At 34.7% G+C, this 12672-nt stretch overlaps 2 protein-coding genes across 6 annotated transcripts; both read left to right on the top strand.

Annotated features, from left to right (window-relative positions):
• Window positions 1-1325: 1325 nt before the first annotated feature.
• On the top strand, window positions 1326-7395 carry LOC105631171 (Duplicated homeodomain-like superfamily protein). Of its 5 annotated transcripts, none has more exons than XM_020678338.3 (4): window positions 1334-1481; window positions 2066-2127; window positions 2484-3240; window positions 6476-7395. In XM_020678338.3, exons 3-4 carry the CDS (start codon window positions 2858-2860, stop codon window positions 6993-6995), a joined length of 903 nt encoding a protein of 300 aa, XP_020533997.1. In that variant the 5' UTR covers window positions 1334-1481; window positions 2066-2127; window positions 2484-2857; the 3' UTR covers window positions 6996-7395. The 5 variants fall into 5 exon arrangements, with proteins under 5 accessions (XP_012068582.1, XP_020533997.1, XP_020533998.1 ...); XM_020678339.3 differs by lacking the exon at window positions 1334-1481 and adding an exon at window positions 1509-1804; XM_012213192.3 differs by lacking the exon at window positions 2066-2127 and having other exon boundaries at window positions 1326-1481.
• Window positions 7396-8416: 1021 nt separating this feature from the next.
• LOC105631634 (putative GEM-like protein 8) lies at window positions 8417-11496 on the top strand. The gene is made up of 4 exons (XM_012213813.4): window positions 8417-8834; window positions 8930-9204; window positions 9290-11044; window positions 11149-11496. The coding sequence occupies exons 1-3, from the start codon at window positions 8615-8617 to the stop codon at window positions 9464-9466; spliced, it is 672 nt and encodes a 223-aa protein (XP_012069203.1). The 5' UTR covers window positions 8417-8614; the 3' UTR covers window positions 9467-11044; window positions 11149-11496.
• The last annotated feature ends 1176 nt before the right edge of the window (window positions 11497-12672 follow it).

The following is a 12672-nucleotide window of genomic DNA, read 5'->3' as shown; positions in this document are numbered from 1 at the left end:
ATTTTATTTTTGGACATAAATGCAATATGTCTCTTAGTCTTACTCTATACCTTATCCGGAAATTGATTGATTTTTTTTTTTCCAACCCAAAATTGATCGATTATCTCTTACTTCCTCCGTTCTATAATTTTTTTCGTTAACATTAAACAAAGAGATTTGAACTGTATCTAAATTTAAATCTAAATCTACTGTCGATCGTAAATATACTTACTTATTACCGGCAGTAAATGCACTTACTGCTGTTGACAGTAGCAGTAACTTCTTAGTTGTTATTATAAAAATTAAAAACAAACCAACAAATTTATTATTAATGTCCTCTTAATCAATAAGTATGGTGTACTTGCCATTCATATCCAATTACGATGAATAATTATAATCTGTAATTACAGTAACTTCCTTAACAGACCTAAAATTGGTCTGGCAATGACACACAAAACAGGAACATATTCAAAACTAAACTGGGAATTATGATCTTAATTTAGAAATTTGTTTAAAATTTAATTTCAAATAAAATATTTGATCTGCCAAAATGATTATTATCTGTAATCACTATCAGCATAGAAAAATACCACCCTTTTTGACTCCTTTCTCATGTTTCAATCTCATAAACTGAAAAGAGAAGGAAAAGCCACAAACTTTAACCCACCAATCAAACATTGGATTTTCTTTGCTCTGAATTCTGTTAGTATACAAGTCGAGGAAGAGGTAATCAATTCACATGCGTGTGTAATCTATATTATTATAACAATAATAATATAATCTCTCTGCAACTACTCTGCGTTCTTTTATATGCTGACAATCGCCAATCAATCAATATTGTTTTTTTGTCTGTTTGGGTAGAAAGAAAAGAAAGTGAGGAAGAGAAAATCAGTTCTATCTCTTTCTATAAAAAAAGGCCTTTGCTTTTCAATTTTCCTTTCCTCTTTTCATTTACTATTTCTAGAGGTTATTATCTTGTCAGATATTAATGGGTATTGCAGATTCCATAGTGTGGCAACTTGAAGCGAGCCTTTTTCAATCCCAGCTGTCCTTATATGTGTAAGCAAGTAGTTGTTGTTGTTGTTGGGGATGGGACCAATTGACCCATCCTGCTCCTGACCACCTCCTTTGTTGTTCTTTTCAGGATAAGCCATCAACATCAATCATAATTTCTATGGGTGCCATTGTAAATTTCAATCTTTGTAGCCCCTGTTTAAGTAATTTTCTTCCTTTTTTTGTTTTCTTTCATGATTTTTATTTTTGGGGCTATCTGGTTTTCTGGATAGTCCCAATTTTTGTTCTTAGCCTAATTTTTATTTATTTATTTATTATTATTTGTGTTGGCTTTGCTTAACATATGGGTTTCATTGTAAGATAAACATATATAAAAAATTAAATATGAGATTCAATGCTGTTAGTTTTGATTAGGCTCCAAGTTTTTTTCTTTATGAAAAGTTTACGGAGACAAAAATGAAGGTGGTAGTAAGGTTTGCACTGTCAAGGTTAGATTTTTTCTCCTCTTTCCTGTTTCTATAGTTTGTCTCACTAGCAGTACAAGTTCTGAAAAAAAAAAAAAAAGGGATTTTTTAGTGGTGGTTAAACTTTCAAAATCTCGTAGTGCAAGTATTTGAATTTGTAGGTAATGTTTCTTTTATGGCCTTTCGCACTGTTAGTGGAGTTGGAGTGTGAAAATGGAATCTGGGGATAGAGATTATTTTTCTTCTCTAATCAGGAGTGAGAAACCTTGAATTACTGGCCGTTCTACTCTCAATTAATGGCTTCTGTTCCCAGGAATTGCCCTTCAAATCTGCTGTTTATAACATAGGTATTAAATAGTGGTTTTACTTTCTGGACATCATTGACTTAAAAATTTGAGGGTTTTGAATTGTGAAAGTTTTTACAGCTCTGATTTTATTACTTTTTTATAGTAATTTCTGCCAATTTTTTTATCTTTCTAGTGAGATGTATGTTGGCTCTCTGTTTCTTCAAGAGTTATATTAGTAGAATTTGATTTCCCCTTTTCAAATAGCAAGTATGCAGTGTATATGTGATGCATGGTAATTGTAGTGTCTGGTTGGATTGGCAGAAGAAAACAAAGAATATGGAGCTGAAGCCTATGCTGTAAAAATTGAGCATGAAAGAGAAAAGGTGATGGTCATTGTATGATGAATTTTTGTGGGCCTGTGCTGTTAAAACTGTTGTTATCAAGTAGGGCACCCGGTTAACTGGGTTTTTGTTGGAATTAGAAATTGCATTTTGAGCACTTCTATTATTCATTGTAGGTTTCTGGGTTTTTATTCTTTGTTTAGTACTTCATTGTCTCTTTCATATCTCAGTATCCAAACCCTAATTACCATTCACTGTTCAATTCACCGTCGCATTAATTTCTCTATATGTATTTTTTTTATTCACTTTAAACTGCCATTTATTGCATCCTTGATTTAATTGTTTTCAGATATTTCTCATGGTCTAACTGAACTTTGTTGCTTTTCATTCAACAATAGGTCAGCAGTTCACAAGAGTCCAATTTTTTGAATTGTGGAGCAAATTACCATTGAATTCTTCACATACTCCGTTGGGATTTTGTGATTTTTATTGGAGGTGATCTCTGGTTCAGTTCTCTTGGCTTTTTTTGTGGGTCCATCTGCTTGTTTCTCGTCTTCCTTACCTCTACACCCTGACACATCCTGCTGCTTTCCCATAATTCTGTTCTACCATCACTCCAACTGTTGGTCATACCAAATATAGAAATTATTCAGATCCAAATTTCAAGAAACCGTTCTAGAATTTTTTTTTCAAGATTGGCTTATTAGTTTAGCCTAGATTCTAGAGCTAGGTTTTTCCTTTCTTTGCGAGTGTTAGATTCAAACCAGTCTAGATGATTGCGGATGAAGCAGACTGCAGCTCTGTGTGGACTAGGGAGCAGGATAAGGCATTTGAGGATGCCCTTGCAACATATCCTGAGGATGCTGTAGATCGGTGGGAGAAAATTGCTGCTGATGTTCCTGGGAAAACCTTAGAAGAGCTTAAACTTCACTATGAACTTCTGGTTGAAGATTTGAATCAGATTGAAGCTGGCTGTGTGCCTCTGCCTAACTACTCTTCTATGGAGGGTTCAATAAGCCAAGCTGGCGATGAAGGAACTACTAAGAAGGGTGGTCAAATGGGGCACCATAACAGTGAGTCTACTCATGGAAATAAGGCTTCAAGGTCAGATCAAGAACGCCGTAAAGGAATCGCTTGGACAGAGGATGAGCACAGGTAGATTTATAGCTGTTGGTTATTGATTTATTTTTGTTCTTCTTTTATTTCGCTGGTGCAGCTGCAAAATTTTGTGCAATTCTTAATTATGCTAATGATTGATGACTGATGTTTACTTTATTAATTAGTGTTGCCTTTGGTCTTGTCTTTGATTGCATGGTATCACAGTTATATCTTATTCTGTGGAATCCTTGTCCTGGTACTGAGTTGAAATCTTACACCTTCCTTCAACTGTTTATAATTTTTATTGTTGGAAGAATTTTAGCAGCATTGATTCTTTGCTGGCTTCCTTGACGTATTTCTAATGCATATCTGCTACTGAATTTGCTGAAAGGCCAAGCAAACAGTTAGGAAGTTTAGACGAACTAGGACATAAGCCATTATAAGGTGGTGATTTCGATAGCATGAGAGGCACCTTACTACATATGTAAAAATCAAAAGTTAAGAGGAAGAGGAGGTCTAATCCTTTACTAGTTGTTGTAGTTTCTTTATCAGCATTGCAATTTTCCCTTTCATTGAAAATTGAGAAAGCACTATAAATCCATACTTTGTGCTAATCGACTCTGGTGTCTTTTTATTTGGTTTAGGATTTTATTCTATTGCTTTAAATAGTTTTGAGAAAATCTTCCACAATTCCAGTACAGAGGTCATCATAGTTAAACTAATGCAAGCAATGGAGAGGAACAGTAACCTAAATAACTGACAGAAGGATGTTAATGGTCTAGAGTGTAACTCTAAGCCATTTGATTAATGGTTTAATACAATCTTGAAGATTGGTTGCCTTTTAATGAAATCTTGCCGATGAGTTTTACTTTGAATCTATTTGATTCTAACCCCCTTTTTTTTTTTTTTTGTGGATTTGCATAATTAATTGGTTCTGCGAATGGCTGAATAATTAAGGTTGGCATCTGAAGCATGGAAAACCATAAAACTCTATACATATGGGATTTAGTATTTGTGTATGAAATTTTGTTGCTGAGTCTGGTTGGTGCACCTGTAGATTTTGTTATTTGTTTAATTCTAGTTTTGCTTGCAAGATTTAATCACCTTTTAGAGTGTCCTTTCTGATATGTAGGTGGCTGTTTGTGAGCCTTCTACATTTTTATTTTATTCATTAGCGGGTGATTAATAGGATTCTTCTTCTATCGACTGCACATTTAACAAAGCTCCACTAGGTTTCTGTTTGGTTGTGGCTATCAGTTTCCTCTGACATTTCTTGGTTTCTCCTCCTTTGGTCTCTGGAGAAGCCTTTGTTTTCATCAAAGTTTGCCAATTATAAACCTATGCCTGTAAGTTGTTGAAATATTTCATCACTGAAAGCCTTTTATTTTTCTGTCTCTCTAAATCTGTTTGTTTTGCTAATGTTGAGTAAGTCTTGTAACAAAGAGAGTGAGAGAGAGTTTTGCATATTTACACTTGTTGACCTTGGAGGGACTAGAAGAGAACTTCTCATTTTTCTGTCAATTGTTTGAAACAGCTAACTATGTTTGCATGTGACCTTGTCATCTTTTGCAACATATATAAGAAACATTAACAATGTCAACTTCTAACACATTCTAAGCCTTGTCGATTTTGTGTATGGCCTCTATTAATTCTATATTCTGTGATATTGATATTTGGCTCACAACCATTGTATGTCTACAATATGTTTACTGTAAAATTAAAACATTAGCAAATTCTTTTCGGACCTTGTTGTCATTGTTGTTGGTTTGTTTCTCTCTCTCTCTCTCTCTCCCTCTCCCTTTTGTTTTTTTTTTTTTCTTTTTTTTTTTTTTGGGGGGGGGGGGGTGTTTGGTAATTGGCCCTTGAATCTCACATTCTAAGGTTTACAATTTACACCTTAGAAATTCCTTATAAACAGGCTGTGATCAAGAGTGTAGATTTATAGATTCTAGTCTTGACATGGTAAATGCACTTACCCTTTCATCTGCTTAGTTTGGAGGATTAATGCACATATTCAACAGCATTAGTGTTTCCATAATTATCCTGTCATTAACTAATTTCAAGTAGCAGGGGATCATAGCTACCGTATATGGATTGGCATTGCCAATCCTGAAGAACAAATTTTAGGCAAAAACTGACATGGAAGACATGAAATCTAATTTGGTGATATTGGACACAGTGTTAGCTAAGTTTATGTTTCTAATACCTCAGCATTATGCATTTCTAAAACTTTTTGCATATTGTTGTATGGTAAGTGGATTTTTGGCTACATGGCTAACTAGTGCTTCTTTTTTTTTTTTTTTTTTTTTTTTTTTTTTTCAGTTTTTCCTATTTAAAGTTTAGAGGTCCCAGTTTGTAGTTCCACATTAAGAATAGTATGCAAGCCAATAAAATATGGTAGGGATCTTGGAAGGCAAAATTTTGAAAGTCAAGTTGATGCTTTGTGGCATGCTGGCAGATGATGGTTAGTTTAGGGTTATGCTTAAAATTTGATGTTAGGTTGCTTGTGGGTAGTAGTGGTTACCACAGTTTGAAAGCAATTTGAAAACTGAAATAGCAGGTTTTGAATATCTGGAAGTCAAAGTTTCCAAATTTTAAGACGATGAATATTAGACACGTGCATATAACCACACATGTATTACATAGAATTTTGATGGATGTTCTGAAAGTGACCAAAGTATTTCTCATACAAAAATGCATATCGCATTGCAAAGTTGAAGGTTGTCTAAGATTAATCTGCTTTTTTTGTAAGAATGCCAGAGCCATCTCATGCATGCATAGAATTATTTTCTACTATGCCTATAGAGTTATGAAATTGAGAGTCTTCACCCTCCTGTTTACTGATTGGAAGTTGCATCGCAAGTCATATCAAAAAGTTGTAACTGTGTAGTGTCTAGATGGACTCCTTCATGTGCACAACTAACTTGCTGTATTTGGTTGGGAGTTAATGTGGAAAGCTTCATGTTTTCTGATTGCAAAGATGCTGTTCTTTTCAGATATTGTTTCTCTCTCAAGTTTTACCTTTCATATTTCATTTGTTAAATAAGAGTCATGAAGCTCTTTCATGTGCATAATGACTTGAGAGAAATATGGATTTCTACTGTGGGTTCTTTTAGTTGAGGAATATTTTTGGGCTAGGATGGTTTTCTTATCTAAGGATGCTGATATGTTCACCTGGGTTTTCTCTTGTTGCTCTATAGATTTTCTTTTTCAACGTCTAAAGTTTGATGACTGTAAGGGTACGTACTCAGATTTTATTGGCATTATTAATTTCTAAACACTTTGTTCACAGGTTATTTCTTCTTGGTTTGGACAAATATGGGAAAGGTGACTGGCGAAGTATTTCCAGAAACTTTGTTGTGACAAGGACACCTACGCAAGTGGCAAGCCATGCACAAAAATATTTCATTCGTTTGAACTCGATGAACAAAGATAGGAGGCGTTCCAGCATTCATGATATCACCAGTGTTGGCAATGGAGATATTTCAGCGCCACAAGGACCAATAACTGGTCAAACAAATGGTTCTGCTGCAGGAGGTTCCTCTGGTAAAGCTGCTAAACAACCCCCTCAACACCCTACTGGACCTCCAGGAGTTGGTGTTTATGGTCCTCCGACTATAGGGCAACCTATAGGAGGTCCCCTTGTCTCAGCAGTTGGCACCCCTGTGAATCTTCCTGCCCCTGCACACATGGCTTATGGCGTTAGAGCTCCTGTACCAGGAACAGTACCGGGAGCTGTGGTTCCTGGTGCACCAATGATGAACATGGGTCCTATGGCATATCCAATGCCACCGACAACTGCTCATAGGTGATATACATGGTTTAGCTGCAAAATGTACAAAGACAGAAGGCTACTTGCTTGTATTTCTGTTGGGTCAGTGGCTTCTCCATTTTAGCCTGAATAAAACTGCTTATTTGCAAGCAAAAATTGTCTGATGTCATTTGTTTATTCTGGTAGCAATATCAAATAAACCAATAGGTAGAGAAACTACATGCATTTGTATAGGCAGCAGCTGTGGAAAATATGGCAGCAGTTATGGGTAGGACACATTTTGGTACTTTTTTTTTGGTTTTACATTACAATGTTTAGTCTCAATAGCAGTCAGTTAATGGTATTTTACTTCTAATGACCAAATTTGTAAAGAATCCATTTATACGTTTTACTATTTTGAGTAGTAGATGTTGGCACATATTGTGCTTTAGCCTTTGTAATTTGTCTTTCTTATAAATTGCTGCTTTGGAGAATTGCTATCAAAATTCTGCCGAGTCAATATTAAATTGTTAGTTCATGGTTCTATAATTCCAATTTCCAATACAAGAAGGAATGTGGAATTAGTCACTAATCGGTAAAGCTCAATGCTTATTATGGTTCCTGGGTTTTTGGAGTTCTGGCACCTAATAGCTGTAGCTCAAGCGTGTGATTGCAATTTATATTCTTTTGCCAGAACCAGTGAAAGGACAATTGCCCATCTTTGACACCCAAACTGCCTAGAGGACTGGAAAAGAAGAAGATTGTTTGCAGCTATGAACATGTCTTTTTTTTAACCAATTCATCATCTTTGAGCACATATGCTGTGGAAATGTTGTGGAATTTGTAGATTAACAAAAGCGCTTTGAAATCCCAAGCTCAACATCAGGTTCTTGCCACCTATTGCTACATGAAATGAAAATAAAGTGGAGATTGCTCCAAGTTATGGGATTGCCAAAACCTTGTTTTCTCTTTTCTTTTTTCCCCTCCCTTTTGTTGTCTTGGATTTTCTTTTTAAAAAAGGGATGGTATCAGAAAGCTAAGATGCCAGCTCACAATCATCAATGAGACACCTTGGCAGATTCAATGCATGAGGTTTTAATAAGCTTACACAATCCTTGCTAGGATTGCATTTCCATGATTGAAATTTGAAAAGTTGTCCCAACTAATCAAATTCCCTCTCTCTTTTTGACCCTTCCACAAAAAAAAAAAGATAGAGATTTTCTTGACAATCAAAGGAGTCTTTGAATCTCATGATCTGTAAGTATATATATAAAACTTGAACCGAGTCATTTTCCATTATAATTTCAAGAAATTGTCCAGTGTGGATAGAATCTTTACAGTTGCTACTTGTTTTTTCAAATTCCATCAAATGTACCCGCCCTTAATAAGTCTTGTACAACAAAAGCTAATGTATATATATGTCTGAGACAATCCCAGAAAAGAAGACTTGACCTTTCTCTTAAAAGCAACCCAACTTACCATCTTCTCATTATCTTCAAATTAAAAATGTCATTATGAGTGTATGGTCTGTGCCTTTGTTACTTCCATTGATCATTGATGAGATGAGCCATGCATGACTCATGCAACAAAAAGCTCAAGATTCCACCCTTTAAATACTCCTGCAGAATAACAACACACACAGAATAAAACATTGGAAACCTATATTCATCAGAAACGAAAATGAAGAACCCATTTCAGGATCAAGTCATTGGAATCCCAATCAAATCAGTTAGCAGGTCTCCTGCAGTGGGATATTTACCTGAACCAGTAGACACCCAATGCCGTACTTCATGTTCTGCTAATGGCTCTAATGTTGCAGGCAAAACAGATTCAATGCTTAAAAGAATAAACAAGCTAGGAAAGAAAGCAGACAATTTTACCAATTGTGTCCTGGAGCATGGTAAGCTGATAAACATATTAAATAAATCTTTGAAATTTTACTTTTCTGAGACTCAGAGTTATGAACTTGGTTGCTTATTGATTTTAAAACTGTAGTAAGACTGGGACCAAAGATCACTGAAACTTTGAGAGGGAAGTTGAGGTTGGGAGCTAAAATTCTTCAAGTGGGTGGTGTGGAAAGAATTTTCAGGCAGTTATTTCCATTTAGTGAAGATGAGAAATTGTTGAAAGCTTCTCAATGCTATTTGTCAACAACAGCAGGCCCTATTGCTGGTCTCTTGTTTATCTCCACTCACAAAGTTGCATTTTGCAGTGAGAGATCAATCAAATTTTCCACTCCAAATGGGAAATCAGTTAGATTATACTACAAGGTAATTAACTTCCAATGCATATTAATTTGCTTCCTTATTCTTTTTATCAAGTACATTTTAATTAAACTTTGACTAATCCTTGCAGGTCTTGATTCCTCTTAGGAAGATAAAGAGTGTCAATGAAAGTGAGAATGTTAAAAAGCCATCACAGAAGTATATGGAAATAGTTACCGTAGATAATTTTGAATTCTGGTTTATGGGTTTCTTAAATTATCAGAAGGCTCTGAAATATATTCAGCAAGCAATCTCCCACAGATCATAATGTATCTATCAGAAAGCACTGTACATGTACAAAACACAAACTTTGCAAGATCAATAAAATTACAATGTATCAAATTTTTGTTCTGAAGTATGCTTTAAGGGATTTCTGTGTTATGGAGGCTAACTCCACTTTGATAATTTCGTTTTCACTGCTAAAACTGCACAACATATTCTTTACTTCAGTTCTACTTAACTTCAACTTGAAACCCTTAAATTTTAAGGCATTGCTCAATCCCGCCAACTTTTTCGAAAATGCGCCAAATGAACTGACAAAAGAAATTCTTTAACTTTACAGCAAATTAATTAATTAGTATCAAAAGCTCAAAATTAATAACAATTTTATCATAGATTGAGGCAAATATTGACTCTGTATAAAGAGTCACATGTAATGATACTATTCAAATTACTTATTGATTGAATTAACATTTCAACCTTTGATCGACCTTCTTGATGCCTATAAAAACGTTCCAATTGGTACTGCTTTCTAATTAAGGCAAAGCCAACAGCTACAGTATCACCCGACATCCTGCCTCCTTGGTTTACTGCTTTTTTTTTCTTTTTCTCCTTGTAAAGTTATAACTCATGCAACGCAAGCATGTCGTGTTAGTCTGCTGCATGGCTATCCATTCATTCCCACATCATCACTATAAAGAAACGAGCAACCTCAAAAAGAAATACTCCATTTTTTGTATTTTGTGCTTTTGTTGTATACCAGTAGTTCTATAATGTTTTTGATGTTTAGCCTTGTAATAAACTCATTTTGTATTAGCTTTATGCCAATTCATGCGAGCCTAACTCTTTATCTCTCTGGTATATATATATATATATATATATATACAGACATGTAGAGAGAAAATGAGGCTGATGTGGATATGATATGGCAAGGACATGCCTTTCCTCGAACAATCGTAAGCAATGAAGATTTTTCAAACTTGTTGTTTGGTATTCTCTTCCTATAGACAACAGAACTTAACGAACATGGTTTTTTGCTGACACGAGCAAATGCAAGAAATGTGTGGCCAACTGCCTAGTCACTTCCACCTCCTCACCATGGATAAAAAAAGATTTCATTCTATACAAGCAAAAAGGACTAGCAGTCCAATTTTGAAGCAATTGGTTGAGACCACGTGCATCTTTATTAATCTGTAAGAGCCTTTTCTTATCCCTATCCCATTGTAAATGGACCTTTCACAATTTAAGAAAAAAGTAGCCGTCCCATGTTGATTGGTCTTGCAAATGACTTTGTTCTGTATTTTGAACAATTTGAAATGAAAAAGAGGCTTCAAACTTTTTAAAAGAACTTTTCCAAAAGCAACCTCAACTGTCAATTGACGAGTCTGTCTCTCTCTCTTTATTGTTGTCAATGGGGCCTTAGCTGACTCAAGCCATAGAAATTGAAAAGGTGACATAACCCTTCTTGAAATACAATTACAAGCATAAATAGCATAAGATTTCTCTGAGTTTTCTTCCTCTCTCTCTCAACTCTTCAACATATAGATTACAACAGTGACAGTCTTGAGTAGAATGAACAAGTTTGGGAAGAAAGCTGAGAATTTTGCACAAGTTGTTCGAGAGCATGGTAACTACTTTTCCCTTATAACTTATACATGTAATTGAAAGGATTAAATTTAGAACCAAGGCTAATCAAGTTCTAACTTCATTTTGTTTTTCTGTAATCTACAGTGAAGTTGGGGCCACATGTAAGCGAAAGGTTAATCTGGGAGATAAAATTCTACAAGTTGGTGCTGTGCAGAAAATTTTCAGGCAGTTGTTTAGAGTTAAAGAAGAAGAGAAATTGTTGAACCCTGTTTTATCAGGAAATGCTGTACATTTGTACTGATGAGGAAAGATTCAAACTTCGCAGACACATTTACTATGTATATAATTTTTCCAATAGTCATTCACTGATAGCTTATCAGTCAGAATTGTGTGCTCTTTTCCCTGCCTGATTTTCCCATCTTCCTTGTTGCAATGAGAAAATTCAGGAAATGTCAGCAAGAACAATAAAAAACTTATTTCAATTAACAGATAGCAGAAGGTTCATGGAAGTTCCAAATCAAACAAATGAAAGCACTTTAGCTATCCAATTTAATGGCAATTAATACAGTACCCATATGATTAACGATACTAATTATATCACAAGCTTTCAACACATTGCAGTTTATTAGATTTGGAACTCAAAAACCCATTGATTAAAAATATAAAATATAAAATATGGGTCCGCCACTCCATATTTGAGTTGAGAAGCTCTGAATCGCACTTGGGATTTTTTGCCAAGTCTATAGAGTACATCAACAATAATATCGGGAAGGAAAGTTTCTTTCTTTTAAGTTTTCACCATCTTCCTCTTCTGTCTGTGTTTCTTCTTGCCATCTTCTTCACTGAGGCTCCTATTTATTGACCGGTCAATTCTCGGGTTCTAACGACAGTGGATCTTTCCAAGTATATAATTTTCACCCCAGATATTACCGTATATGCCCTTATGCAATGACGTAACAACAGATTAAATGTTGTCGTTTCTTATACGCGAACGACATAATAATTTAGTTGCTGTCGTTCATTCCTCCCTTCGCGATATGCTACTACTACTTGTACACATGAGAGAAATTAAAAATAACTCAAGGAAATAAGAGTAAAGATTTAAAAGATTAAAAATTAAAAACAAATCCTAAATTATGTTCAACTAATTAAACAAAAGAATTTATCAAACTTTTGGATTTTTATTTTTATTTCAATTCATTTTTTCAGAATAAAATACAAAATACACAATCAGAGGATAATATTGACCTATGTAGTTTGTATTTTTTTTTTTTTTTATATATATATGGAAGGTCCAATGAGCTGAAATAATATTGTGAGCTACATAATAAGGTAACTCTCTCCTTTGAATAAAATTTGTTAAATTGATGATAACTTTTACAGTAGAGAGGACTCGAACACGAGATGTCTCATTTCCTTGGTTGTATTTTAATTACCTCGCACATATTCATTGCTTATGAAATGCAGATATATTAATTATAATTAATATTAAAATTTTAATGTTTTATTCATTTCTTAATCCTAGTTATAAACGTATATTGACTTCTCCCATACCACACAACATAAGCATCGCAGCTCTTGACAGACAGACAGACATGAGGCTGATGTGGATATGATATGGTTTCCTCAAACATGTAAGCAATGAGGATTTTTTTTTTTAAAGTAGTT

Source organism: Jatropha curcas, chromosome 1 (genome assembly GCF_041381405.1).
Source record: "Jatropha curcas cultivar XTBG-Jc1 chromosome 1, XTBG_Jcur_1.0, whole genome shotgun sequence".
Lineage (NCBI taxonomy): Eukaryota > Viridiplantae > Streptophyta > Magnoliopsida > Malpighiales > Euphorbiaceae > Jatropha > Jatropha curcas.
This window is presented reverse-complemented; position numbering and strand designations above follow the sequence as displayed.